At 35.0% G+C, this 13,976-nt stretch overlaps 1 protein-coding gene across 5 annotated transcripts in view; it reads right to left on the bottom strand.

Moving 5' to 3' along the window:
- The window catches only part of DMD (dystrophin), a 1,259,848-nt gene that overhangs the window by 634,248 nt on the left and 611,624 nt on the right, over positions 1-13,976 (bottom strand). For all 5 annotated transcript variants that reach the window (XM_080910294.1, XM_080910293.1, XM_080910296.1 and 2 more), the window contains one exon: positions 6,735-6,946. In XM_080910294.1, the coding sequence (XP_080766420.1) occupies positions 6,735-6,946 (212 nt within the window). The remainder of the gene's footprint in view (positions 1-6,734; positions 6,947-13,976) is intronic.

The raw sequence follows: 13,976 nt of genomic DNA, 5'->3' as shown, positions 1-13,976 counted from the left end.
AATGTCACACACTTCACTCTTTAGAGGACTCAGAATTTTGTGGTTTTATTCTTATTTTTAGGTAGTTTTTATTTTAGTGAGATTGCTTCTCTAGCACAGTGGTTCCATTAGAATGCAGTATATAATTTTCTTAATTTGCAAACTCTTCAAAGTGTTCCGGCTATTTATCTTCAATTTTATTCCATAATCTGAAAATTTACATTATAGAATTTTCATCTCTTTGTGGACTATCTTGAAGACAATTTATTGTGCAACTGAGAATAATATGAATTCTGTTATTAGTGTGTGGAGCTTTTGATATCCCCATATGGACATCCCAAGACCCAGGTGCCCATTTTTTTCAAAACCTCAATAAGCATCACTACCGATATAAATTTTTAATTTAAATAGCTGCTATGGAGTGATATGTATTATGAATATGAATGGATGATTTTTCATAGAAACTCTGTCTTAAAAATATGTGTCTGTAACAGGGCAAAGTATTCTGATATTAGTTACACTGTATCAGAGATATAAGGAATGTTCTCTATGCTTTATGTTTAGTGGTTTCCTAGTACTTCGAAAAGAAAAGTACTATTAGCCTATTGATTCTTACTCATTTGGTGGTGTTATGGGGAGAATATCTGGAAGTTTTAAAAATGCATGACCAGATGGAAGGTTCTGAACAGATGCTCTTATACAATGTTTTACATTATTTGATTAGATATCACATCTTCAAACTACAAGTTGCAGTCAATTTTGTAACTTTAATATACATACATGCATACATATATCCATACATATCAAAATGTAAATGCTTAACATATATAAAAATTCAGTTTCTATTATTGTACATACTGGTAATACAGACAGAATATTGTATCATATGGAAGATTCATCCGTTACATACACACATAAGATAATAATGTACCCTTCAAAGAATTCTCCTTGATTTTTTAATTTCCTAATAAAATAATTCGTGATTTTCAAGTGAATAGTTAGGTATATTATAAAACAAGTTTTAGTAAGAAAATTAATTACAATTACATTTTATCTATCATCAAGTAAAAGATGTATCTAAAGCATAGGTATTTTTCAACTTTGGAAATGTTTATTCAATAATTAAAAGTTATTAGATGTCTCTCTTTAAATAGTTTCAAGTATTAAATAGCCAAATCAGCAAGGCTCAAACAAGATTTCACTTCTCTATCAAATTCATGTACTTCTAGCTCACCCAAGCACAAAATAGCTAATACTGTCACGTTTGAAAAGCTTTTATGCTGAATTTGACACAAAAGCAATCATAGAGCAGAGAAAAAAAGAATTTCCTTTTCTAAAGCTGAAAGGAGAAAAATAAATGGAAAGTGTGGGCCTGGCTAAATCACTATTGCCACTGAAAAAGAAAGTTCAAAATGATCAAGAGATAATTTTTTCCAAAGATCTCATTGCCAAGTTTGGTCCAATCTTAGCCTGGTGAATAGTCTGTGAACTCAACCAAGAGTTTGCCAAAGGCAATCCGTCCTAGGAAGCTCAGTGCTGGCATTTTCAGGTGCCATTGGCATAACACTTTTGCTATTTTGAAAGTTCTAAATGGCACCATCTCTCACAGGATTCTGTTATGGCTTATTGGCAAGAATTTTGTTTAGTGTTGAATTTTGTGTGTGTGGGTATGTGTGTGTGCATGTTTGCTTTTGGGCGTTTTGTTTTCTAACGTCTGTCTCTTGAAAGAGAGCATATTTATGCCAACCCTAAGAAGATCAAATAAGACGTGGTTAATTAAATAAACTGAATACCAAATGCACATCTTTGTTTCAATAAATTAATGATTTATACAGCAAAGAGAGAATGTACAAATAGATTGTGAATAGTTTACTATAACCCAGTAATTAGTAATTCATAGAATAGACCATCTGGAGTCTGTTTTTCTGCCTGACCAGTGTTCTCCTACTACTGTCTCCTTTCTTCACCATGATTTTAAGATGGGCTTTCCCAGATGCCATCTCACATGTGATTTCTACTATGTGAATATGGCATTATTTGTAAAATTGCTTTCCTTTATTTTTTTTTTTTTACCAAGAGGTGGATAGTTTAAAAATATCAAACTAGAGAGGTAAGAGTTAAAAAAGGAACTTAGTGAAATGCTATGACAAATTAAAAATGATGACGACTAAAAAAGCATAAAATGGTGAAAAATTATGTGACAATACTAAACTAAAAATTCAATAGGAGGAGAAGCTGTTCGTACTGTGAAAGCTCATTTCTCCAGTGTAGGGAAATGCCAGAATGTTGAGGTAGGGGTAAGTGGGCGGGAGAGGAAGCATTCTCATAGAAGCAGGGGGAGGGAATACCGTAAGAGGGAGGAACTGGGAAAGGAGATAACATTTGAAATATAAATACATAAACTATTTGTCTTAATGAGGGCTTCTAATTTTGCACAAAACATAATGACCAAGAAGCAAGTTGGGGAGGGAAGGGTTTATTCAGCTCACACTTCCATATCACTGTTCATCACCAGAGGAAGTCAGGACTGGAACTCAAGCAGGTCAGGAAGCAGGAGCTGATGCAGAGGCCATGGAGGGATGTCACTTACTGGCTTGCTTCCCCTGGCTTGCTCAGCCTGCTTTCTTATAGAGCCCAGGTCTACCAGCCCAGGGATGGCACCACCCTCAATGTGTTGCTCCCTGCCATCACTAGTTGTGAAAATGCCTTACAGAGGAATCTCATAGATGCATTTCCTCAAGGTAGGCTCCTTTCTTTGTGATAATTCCAGCTTGTGTCAAGTTGACACTATTCATTAATTTTTAAAAATATACACATTACTAAAATAATATTGCACATAATGGTTAGAAGAGATTAGAGATTAAAAATTAATAATGTATACAGATTGGTGGGAATCAGGATCAGTAGAATTCAAGTATACTGATTTTTTTAAAGCACTATAAAGATCGCTTGGCATGGTGGCACATGGCTTTAATCCTAGCACCCAGGAGGTGGAGACCGGTGTGCTTAAGGTTATCCTGGTCTACAACAAAGCAAGTTTCAGTTTAGCCAAGGCTGTTAATCCAGAGAAACCATGTCTTTAAAACAAAACAAAACAAAACAAAACAAAAAATGTATTAAAAGTCGTAAAATTGTGTTAGCATTTAAAACCATTCACTGCTAAGAATAAACTAGTTCATCATCAGGAATGGGGTAGTAATAGAGTCTATTATAAGCACAGTTCTCCAGATCTGATAAGGGCCTTGGTAGACTAGTAGATTCTCTTAGAAATCAGAGGCAAATTACTGTATCAATAATTTATGAGGAGATAGATGTAGGTCAGATTATCCAGATTTCCAAAAAGGTTTCTTAAAAGAAAATTGTAAGTGATAACCCCGCCAGCATCACTCAGTAGTGAGAACACATTTATCTCTGAAAATATCTCTCTTGTTTTCTCCCTAATGTTACAAAGAATTAAAAACAGTAATTTCATCTGAACGAATATAATTCGAAATTCTCTTCAGCTTTTTAGAGTAGAAAATACTGTGAAAATGGTTTCATATTACACTATTCAGTTACTTTCCTTTTCAGCCAGTTGGTTTATAAATAATATCTTATTTGTAAATTAATAATTACTGTTGTCCCCTTCACAGTCTCATGGTGTTTTATCAATTAGTTTTATTTACACAGAAAGTGGGTGGAAAAGAACATCTACAAAGTCATCTACAAGAATAATTGCTATAAATTTCTGTTTCACATCCCTATACCTATCAAAAGAAGTTGCTAAACCTCATCAGCTGTCATTCTTCTGCATATCACTAAAAAGGAGCACTTTTTAGAAGAAATAAGTGAAATAACCAATTAAAAGAATTAATGTAAAATGACTAACACCATTTTTAGCATACAACAAACACTCAACTGTAGTATTAGCAATAGGATTGTTTTAGTATTCTTTCATACCATCCAGGGAGGAGATAGGTGGGACCATTAATGTTTTAGCTGTGCTGTCAGTTTGCTGATGTAAGCTCTCTCCAGTTTCTTTTTGGAAACACCTAGGGCTATGAGTTTTCCTCTCAGTACTGCTTTCATTGCATCCCATAGGTTTGGGTATGTTGTGTTATCGTTTTCGTTGAATTCTAGAAAGTCTTTAATTTCTTTCTTTATTTCTTCTTTGACCCTGCTATCCTTTAACAGAGTGTTGTTTAGTTTCCATGTGTATGTGGGCTTTTTGTTGTCTTTGTTGTTAAAGACCCGCCTTAGACCATGGAGATCTGACAGGATGCATGGGAGTATTTCAATCTTCTTATATTGATTGAGGCTCATTCCATGAACTCATTTTTAATAGCTGAGTTTTACTCCATTTTGTATATGTACTATAAATTCTGTACCCATTCCTTTGTTGAATGACATCTGCATTCTTTCCAGCTTCTTGCTATTAGAAATAAGGCTTCTATGAAGGTGGTTGTGCATCCATACTTGTTAGATGTTGGAGCCACTTTTGGGTATGGGTATATGCCCGAGAGGTATAACTGGGCCTCAGTTAGTACTATGTCCACTTTTCTGAGGAACTGCCAGACTGATTTCCAGAGTAGTTGTACCAGTTTACAACCCCACCAACAGTGGAAGAGTGTTCCTTCTTCTCAAGATCCTCACTAGTATCTGGTTTCATCTGAGTTTTTGATCTTAGCTATTCTGACTGGTGTGAGGTAGAATCTTAAGGTTGTTTTTATTTGTGTTCCCCTGATGACTAGGGATGTTGAACATTTCATTAGGTGCCTCTCAGCCATTCGATATTCCACAGTTGAGAAGACTCTGTTTGGCTCTGTATCCCATTTTTAATAAGATTATTTGATTCTCTTAAGTCTAACTTCTTGAGTTCTTTGTATATATTACATTCTAGCCCTCTGTCAGATGTAGGATTAGTAAAGATCGTTTCCCAATCTGTTGGTTGCTCTTTTGTCCTAATGACAGTCCTTTTGTTCTTGGTCTTATAGAAGATTTGCAATTTAATGAGGTCCCATTCATTGATTCTTGATCTTAGAGCATAAACCATTGTTGTTCGGTTAAGGAAACTTTTCCTTGTGCCTATGTGTTCTAAGTGGTATTTTCTTAAGGCCTGGCGGGCTTCCTCATTTTCCGTACTCCCTCTCAAGATATGTCAATGCCCATGTACAGCTTGAAGATGTTATTGAAGCGTCATCAATCCAGTTCCATGAACTTTGGGAGGCTTGAGGTAGTTATTCTAAGGTTGTCTTTCTGGGGAATTTAGATATGATCATAATTTAACACAGAGGGATTAGCTCTAATTTATTGTACAGCCATAACCTCATATGGTAGAAATCCTTATATTTGTAACTAACTTGAATTTATAATCTCTTAAATTGGTACAGAATTTATTTAATTCAAATTCAAGGTTTTCATTGATATGAACTTCTTATTGATGTAAAATTGAGATTAATATTGTTACTCTCATATAGACATTTTACCTATACAACACATTTAAGAATACAAGGCTATATGTAGTCCTATAACTGCTAATATAAGCTGATCTGAGATGATAAAACATAGGAAATCACAGTGGCAGACTGTGACGGAAAGTGAGCATTTACTGAGTTGAGTGGAGAGATTTGAGAGCTCTGGGCAAGAGAGTCTGCTGAGTCCTGTTCACCGAAATGAACAAATGTCATTGGGCTCTATGATGCTGGCAATAGCAAGGGTTGGTGGATCCTTTTCTAATATTTACTGCTACACTTGCTTACTGGAAAGACTTTCTAATGGACTGAACAAAAACAGTAGATAGTTTTAAAATGAAATATCCAAACATTCCACCTTCCAACCATGTTATTTCACTGGTTAAAAAATCTCTTAACAGTATCTGCTGTTTAGTATTTAATGTCTCAGATAGCCAAGACATGTAAGATTTTAAATGATCAAATGTACACAAAGCATGGTACTTGATAAAATGAATGCACTTTATTTCTTTACCCTTTCCTTTTAGCCTAGAGAATGCTAAACTATTGAGGGGAAAGATATTTCTAATATTTTAAAAGAAAGAAGGAGGAAAAAGAAAAGGAATAAGAACAGGCATTGAAAATGTTGTGGTGACATCAGAGAAAAGAAGAAAGTGAAAGTACAAGTTCCCCTTATATCTTTTCTGATACTCACTCCCTTCCCCAGTTAGAGCCAGTTACGTATAAAAGGGAGTATATCTACTATTTATCTTAGGAAGAAATTAATGATGAATATTAAGTTAACGTCATACTATTGTAGAAGTATGGTATGCATATTATCTTTGAAGTGTTCTTAGAAGAATAGTGTGGTGATAAACATGGATTTATCTTACTTGAGAAAGTGAATAGAGGAAATAGAGTTCAACCATCAGCAGAAAATAACAATGGTGGCAAAGCACATGCTTGCAATTCTAGAGGGTTTAGGGAGGAAAGCCAGGAGTTATAGGTTATATATGACCCTGTATTAATAAAGAACAAAACCTAACAAAGTCTTCACACTATGAGTTCAAAGTTAACTTTAAGGTTACAATGGGCCATCAGTTTTTCTCTTATATGTAGAGTGTCTCAAAATATTAAGCAGGTATGTGTAGTGGCATTCATCTGTAATCTTAAAGATTTTGAGTTTGAAATTGTCTCAAACCAATATAAGCAAAAATTCCACTCAATTTTAAATGTTCTTTTCACAAAACATTAAATTTTATTTTACGGCATGGTTTTATTTGCTACAAATATTTTCTTCTTAAAAAAGATATGTTTGACACTGACCTTGGTTTCTGTGATTTTCTTTTGGATGGCATCCATTGTGTGAGGACCTTCTTTCCATGAGTCAAGCTTGCCTCTGGCCTGTCCTATGACCTGTTCAGCTTCTTCCTTAGCTTCCAGCCATTGTGTTGATTCCTTTAACATTTCATCCAACTGTTGTCTCCTGTTCTGCAGCTGTTCTTGTACCTCGTCCCACTGGGTCTGAATTCTTTCAACTGCAATGAAAGGAAAAATAAAGAGTAGTACTACTCAAGAGAAGACAGTGGAATTTAGTATCTAAACATCATTGAACATTTATATTTCTCATTGAAAATATACAAAGTGCTATGTGTTGGATAGGTAGAATAATAAATAAAATGGCTTCCTCACTCAGGTGGCAATTAGACTTTCTATTTCATTATTTGCAAGGAAATAAACTAGAATATTGTTACTATTATTAGAATTATAAATTCAACCTTAGACTCTAATACCAGATAAGAATTATTTCTTTGATAGGTACTGAAGGGCTTGCCTCTATTATAAACTCTTACTTGTGAGTGAAAGGCCCTGTGTTTTGATGTTTCCAAGCCAGAGTCAAAATGTAAAGCAGAGACAGGCTCAATGAGCTCATTGGGTAGATAGTCCATCTTACTTAGGGATGTTTCAAATTAAAAAGAGACTTTGACTTTGTCTCAAAGAAATGGTGGAAAACACCAGAGGTTGTGCTCTGGCCTTCATTTTTAAAAAGAACAAATAAGACAAGACATTGATCTTTATACATATTTAACAAGGATTTTAGACAAATACACTTGATGGAGCACTGTGAAAGAGATTTTACAAAATAATCGTTTAAATCCAATAGAACCAAACATTACCAACATTGTAATAGTATTTAGATAATATGTGTCCATGATTCTTATAGATGTCAATACATGCTTGGGCATGGTATCTTTGCCTTTTCCTATTCCAATTCTTTTTATGATACAATTGCCAATAAAACAGATATTTTAAAGGATGTATCTAGAGAACAAATTATTCCAGAGTATTTTGTGAGCAGGTTTTTATATCTATGGTTAAAGATATAACATTTTTCTTCTAGGTATATTTTTGATAACTAGCTGCATATTCAAATATCATTATAATAGGGGAGGGGTTTTCATTATCATCTTTTGTGCAGTCATGGATTCTTATCACACAGTACCATGATTTGTAGTTTTAGTTTTTTTTCTATTTTTTAGTTTTATTTCTCACTCTACACAGTAGATACCTTTCCTGCAAGGATACTGATTTGTAGTGGATGCTGCTAGTGATGAATCTATATACCTTTGGAACTTTCCTCAATACTCATTAGCAAGTACTGCCACTGGTACAAGCATGATGGATTTCTTTTATCTTGAGCAGATTTTCAGGGAGAATTAAAGCCTTTGTAACAACATTAAGGCGATGCCAGGTAAGATCTGGAAGAACATTACTTCTGTATCCCTGACCTTGTTGCTTTTGGGTAAAAGCTATAAGAAATGTTTTCATTTATTCTCTGGGAGTTCCATCAGTAATGCTGAACAACTGTGAAAAACAACAATAACTGGCTTTCTTAGTTTCTTTCCTTTTCTTATCTCTGTTCCACTTCCCTACAGATAGTTCCTTCAGCTACCTTACAAATAAACCACATTTCCTTGTATCATTCTGAGGTTTATTTCTTGTGAAACATAGTCCAAATTAGTACTATATTCATGAAAATAAAAATTATCAAGCTGGTTGCAGGATGACTTAGTTGGTAAAGGCATATGCTGCTCAGCTTGATGATCAAAGGTCAAGCCCTAGGACTTATATGGTAGAAAGTTGTTCTGTGTTCTGCAAGGTAAATTTACCCTTCTTATCCATGTATCTATCCAAAAATGTATATTTTATGTATGTACATAAAAACAAACAAAAGTTAAAAACTTTAAAAAGAAAACTAGTTACCAATCACTGGTGCACAGCTTATCACTGGCGTTTGCTATACTTCCAGTAACACTCTGCCAAAGAATTATGCTCAAAGACATTTTCACTTCTCCATTTTTTTCTTAGAACAATGAAATAGTGATGATTCCAAAGTCAACCCATTCCCTAAATCTTGAGTCACTCTAATTGAAAAACAAGCTGTCGTTTTATTATGTTTCCACTTAATATCCTTTCAACAATTGGTATAATTTCCATTTATTGTTCCCATTGATACTCATAATCTCTATCTTCTATAAATAAATGTTCTGTGACAATATACACATATGAGAATTCATTTTGAAGAGGAGAAATTATGGAAAGGTTATTGCTTTTACAAGAGGACATGGGCATAGGACATTAGATAAATAAACAATTGATTTGCCAAGTGTATAGAAACCATTATTTGACTTGCATTTCTACTTCTAGCTATACAGTCAATAGAAATACACATTTATTTATGTTCACCAAAAGACTCACTTTTCATGCCTCTTAAACTAATGTATATATACATACATACATACATACATATATATATATATATATATATATATATATATATATATATATATATATATATATTGCATCCCCTTCTGTGTCTGTCTGTCTACATATTCATCCATATGTCTATAATCTTGTGGTAAATGTAGAGTGAAAGATTTTTGACTATTTGCAACAATATAGATAGATGTAAAAAATAAACTGTTGAGTGATGGAAAGGTCAGTTGCAATTCAGAAGATATTGAAAATCTGATTAAATGCATCACAATAAACTGAGAAAAAATGAATAGAAGATTTTAGGACCCTGGAAAGTAGTTCCCTTTTGGATTTGTATGAAGGTGTCTGACAAGGTTCTGATAATACTCTGATAATTTTAAAATGGGAAATAGTTTTACCTGAAGACTCAGATATATCACTACTGTGCATAAACTCAAAAGATGATCCAACAAATAACAAGGACACATGCTCATTATATTTATACCAGGCTTATTCATAATAGCCAGAAACTAGAAAGAACCCAGATGTCTTTCAACAGAGGAATGGATACAGAAAATGTGGTACATTTCGCAATGGAATACTACTCAGCTATTAAAAAACAATGACTTCATGAAAGTCTTAGGCAAATGGATGGAAGTAGAAAATATCATTTTGAGTCAGGTAACCTACTCACAAAAGAACACACATGGTATGTACTTGCTATTAAGTGGATATTAGCCCAAAAGCTCACAATACCCAAGACACACAACCCATAAACCAGATGGAACTTAAGAGGAAGGAAGACCCGAGTGTGTTTGCTTCAGTACTGCATTGAGAAGGGAACAGGATGACTGTAGGAGGTGGAGTGAGGAGGATCTGGAAGGAACAGAGGAAAAGAGAAAATAAGGGGGGGAGGGTTATCAGGTACTTGAGGGGACAGGAGAAAGGTAAAAAGCATCAGGAAATCGAATAGAAATATGAAGTAGTAAGGGATGAGGAACTGGGGACAGCCACTGGAGGATACCAGATTCCAGAGAAATGAGAGGCTCCCAGGACCCAACAAGGAAGACTTTGGACAAAATATGCAGAGAAGGGGAGATAGAACCTGTAGAGACCACCTCCAGAAAATAGGTACAGCCCCTGGTTGAAAGATAGGGCCACACACCCATCTCAAAATTTTTAACCCGAAATGTTCCTGTCCAGAGGAAAAACTGGGACAAAAATGAAGCAGAGACTGACGGAAGAGCCATTTAGATGCTGCTCTTCCGTGGGATCCATGCTGTCTGCAGACACCAAACTGTCTGCCTCAAAGTGTTTGCACCTGAGGATCCACCCTGTCTGCAGATACCACAGCGGACACTTGCTGTGGTCAAGAGACACTTGCTGACAGGAATCTGGTGTGGCTATTCCTTAGGAGGTTTGGCCAAAAACTGACCAATACAGATGTGGATGTTAGAGGCAGCAATCAGACTGAGCTTGGCGATGCCTGGGGGGAGCTGGCAGGACTGGAGGAGGAGGGAGAATTGGAACCCCATAGGAAGAACAATGTCCGCTGGCCGGACCACCCAGTGCTCTCAGGGACTAGACCACCAACTAAGGAATGCACAAGGAGGGATTCATGGCTCCAAATACATAGGTGGCAGAGGATGGCCTTGTCTGATTGATGTGGGGAGGGGAGGCCCTTGGTCCTTTGGAGGTTTGAGGCCTCAGCATAGAGAGATACTGGAACAGTGGGGCAGGAAAGAGTTGGTGGTTGGGGGAGTTCTCTCATAGAGGCAAAATGGATGGGGGGGGAGGGGCAACCTTCCCATAACAGATTAGACCATAAAGAAGTGAGATATCATTTGCTATGTAAATGAATGGGATGATAATAAAAAGTACTGTTCCCAGAGTTGCGTAAGGTTTTACACAGATGCATTCAGTTTGTGATTATTTAGTAATGTGGATGTTTATGCCGAGTGTAATTTTCATTATATATTGTTACTGAATAAATAAATAATTATTTAACTTATAAAATATTCTATTTGGATAATTTAGAGATTCTTCTTCCAAAGTGGCACACCATGTATGATATAGATCACTTTGCTAAAGTTACAGTGGTTTAGGCCTTGCGTTTCTGCATATGTTGTTCTAATAATAAGCTTACCAAACAGGAGCTCTTAGTCTGATCCTCTGTACCACAAAAGGAGAACATGTAAGGTATATTTTACGGGACAGGGAACTAGATTAGACTTCCCATAACAGATTAGACCATAAAGACTAATCAATTGTTCACCTATTGAGTAAAATAAAAAGTTGGGCAATGCAGTTGAGTAGCTGGCAGCAATCATCAAGGAAGACTCTGAACAAACACATGTAGAAAATTATAGAAGCATTACAGCTATTTTTTTTTGTCAAAAGATGAAAGAGGCATAAAATCTAAAGATCATCAAAGTGAACCTGTTATTCTGGAAATGGTTCAGTGTGGGAGTTGGGCAGCATACAGAATCAGTAATTGTCCATAATGGGCAGCAATTCAAATTACAGATCTTTATCACACTTGCAACACTTTCCCACGGGAGATTGATTGACCAAAGATGTATTATGGCAATACATTTGGTCACAAGAGCTCATACTGTTAGATTTACATTTACACCAGATTCTACTGACATAAAGATGGAATAATAATAAAATATATGCACATAAACCAAGACAATCTGTGCATGTTTCTAATTGAAAAGCAACTCTGAAATACACATTCTTTTCTCATAGAGGTCCATTGTAGAAAGCTTCTCAACTGATTTACAGAGTAAATAGATGCTAGATAATGAAGGGCAGTAAATAACCAACACTATGACTCAGAATGACAGACTGGGAAACAGAGTCTTGATTTACAGGTCTCCAGAAGTGTCAAACTGGAAACACAGTAATCATTCTAAGAATCACAATATTGCAGAAAGAACGAGTTCAGTTGATTAAGTACTAACCACTTCTTTAATTCACATTCTACAATGAGCTATCTTTGATTAGTGGTATACATTCTTGACTGAAATAATTTCCTACAGTTTTCCCAGAAATCACTGGGATGTAAAAAAAATGATTATTTTGAACATCCACTGCTACTGAACAAAGAATAGCAATTTCAGCACTGATGTTATAGCCTGAGAATTAGAAGTTTGTACTATGGAATTTTAGGAAGTAACCTTGATTTTCAGTGTATCCTGGATTCTAGCCCTAGTTTTCTAATTAAACAGCAAATTTTAATTAGAAAAGTTAATTTACTAGGCAAGCATCAGCTTCCTCAACTGAAAAGTCAAATAATTAACAGCTGGATAGCCACAAAGTTATTATGATGTTAAATCTAAACAATGGGCACAAGCAAAAAAAAAAAAAAAAAAAAAGGCCATGTTAAGCAAGGTGCTACTGCTTTTCCAAAAGAAAAGACTAAAACAGTAGATTATCAGGACCTATCCATGATGTGTTTGTGGTACACACTGTGGATTTTAATGATCTCACAGATAATCCAAGTACTCCTTGTAAAAAATCCTAAGCTAGAACAGGTATGTATATGGTGGGCTAATCTACTGAGGTCACATGAGCAAATGAAGAGAACAGATATGCTCACCTGTATGAAAAGATAAGGGAAAATGACACCAAGTATAGTCCAGATAATGAATTCTTAACTACATTTTTGTGGTTAGATAAAACATGGAGAATTACACATTGCCTGCTGAACATGGGAAATTACAGACTGTCTCCTGTGGTAATAAAGAAATCGCCATTACTGTAGTTCTGCATTTAGCTACATACAGCTATACCAAGTATAATGTTTATATATTTCAATGTTTGACATTCAAAAACTTAAAGCAATAAAAAGCAAAAAAATAATATTAACCAAATTATAGATGATATTAATGTATATTCTCTTTACTTTCAAGAAATGTTTAACATGATTTTGTGGAAGATCTATCAGTATGTTAGTACTACAAAAAGAAGTTCAATACAAGTTTGTGAAGAAGAGAAAAAGGAATATATAGTAACCATATATTCTTTTTTATTTTTATTTTGAAGGATGTATTTTTCCTTTTTTACTGATTTTATTGGATACATTTTATTTACATTTCAAATGTTATCCATTTTCCTGGATTTTTCTACACAACCCCTCCCTTTTCTTCTATGAGGGTGTTCACCCATCTACTCCCTCATGCCTCCACACCCTGATATTCTCCTACACTGCATCATCAAGCCTTGGCAGGTCCAAAAGGTTTCTCTTCCCACTGATGCCCAACAAGGCCATCCTCTGCTACATGTACAACTGGAGCCATGGGTCCATCCATATGTAACCGTATATTTTTAATTCTATTTAGGGAGAAGAGAGGAGAAATGTGGTTATGGTGATACAATATAGCAGATGCTAGAGAGAAGTCAAGGGGACATGACAAAGTTCTAGTTACTATTATCAGATAAACTGTCTGCTTTTCTTCTATCCTCCAAAACCTACAATGCCAGGATAACCAAGCATTAAAATCCACAATTGACAAAGCAGAATAAATATTGAATTTAAGATATAGCAATATCAACCAAACAGATAACAATTGTTTTGAGCATGGAAGTGATCATTAATTTACTCTTAATTGTATACTAAGTATATTGTAATTTAGATGTAATAACAAAGAGATCAGTAATCTATAGCAATTAAATAAACAGTGGTGGTAATTCATTATCCATATCTGTCCCTAATTTGCTCTTAGTTCTAGGGATAAAGATGTGCAATTATCTACTTATGTAATATTTATCCAGGTTTCTTAAATATTGAGTGACAAAACAAAGAGC

The sequence above is a fragment of the Micromys minutus genome (genome assembly GCF_963924665.1).
Source record: "Micromys minutus genome assembly, chromosome: X".
In the NCBI taxonomy this organism is placed as follows: domain Eukaryota; kingdom Metazoa; phylum Chordata; class Mammalia; order Rodentia; family Muridae; genus Micromys; species Micromys minutus.
This window is presented reverse-complemented; position numbering and strand designations above follow the sequence as displayed.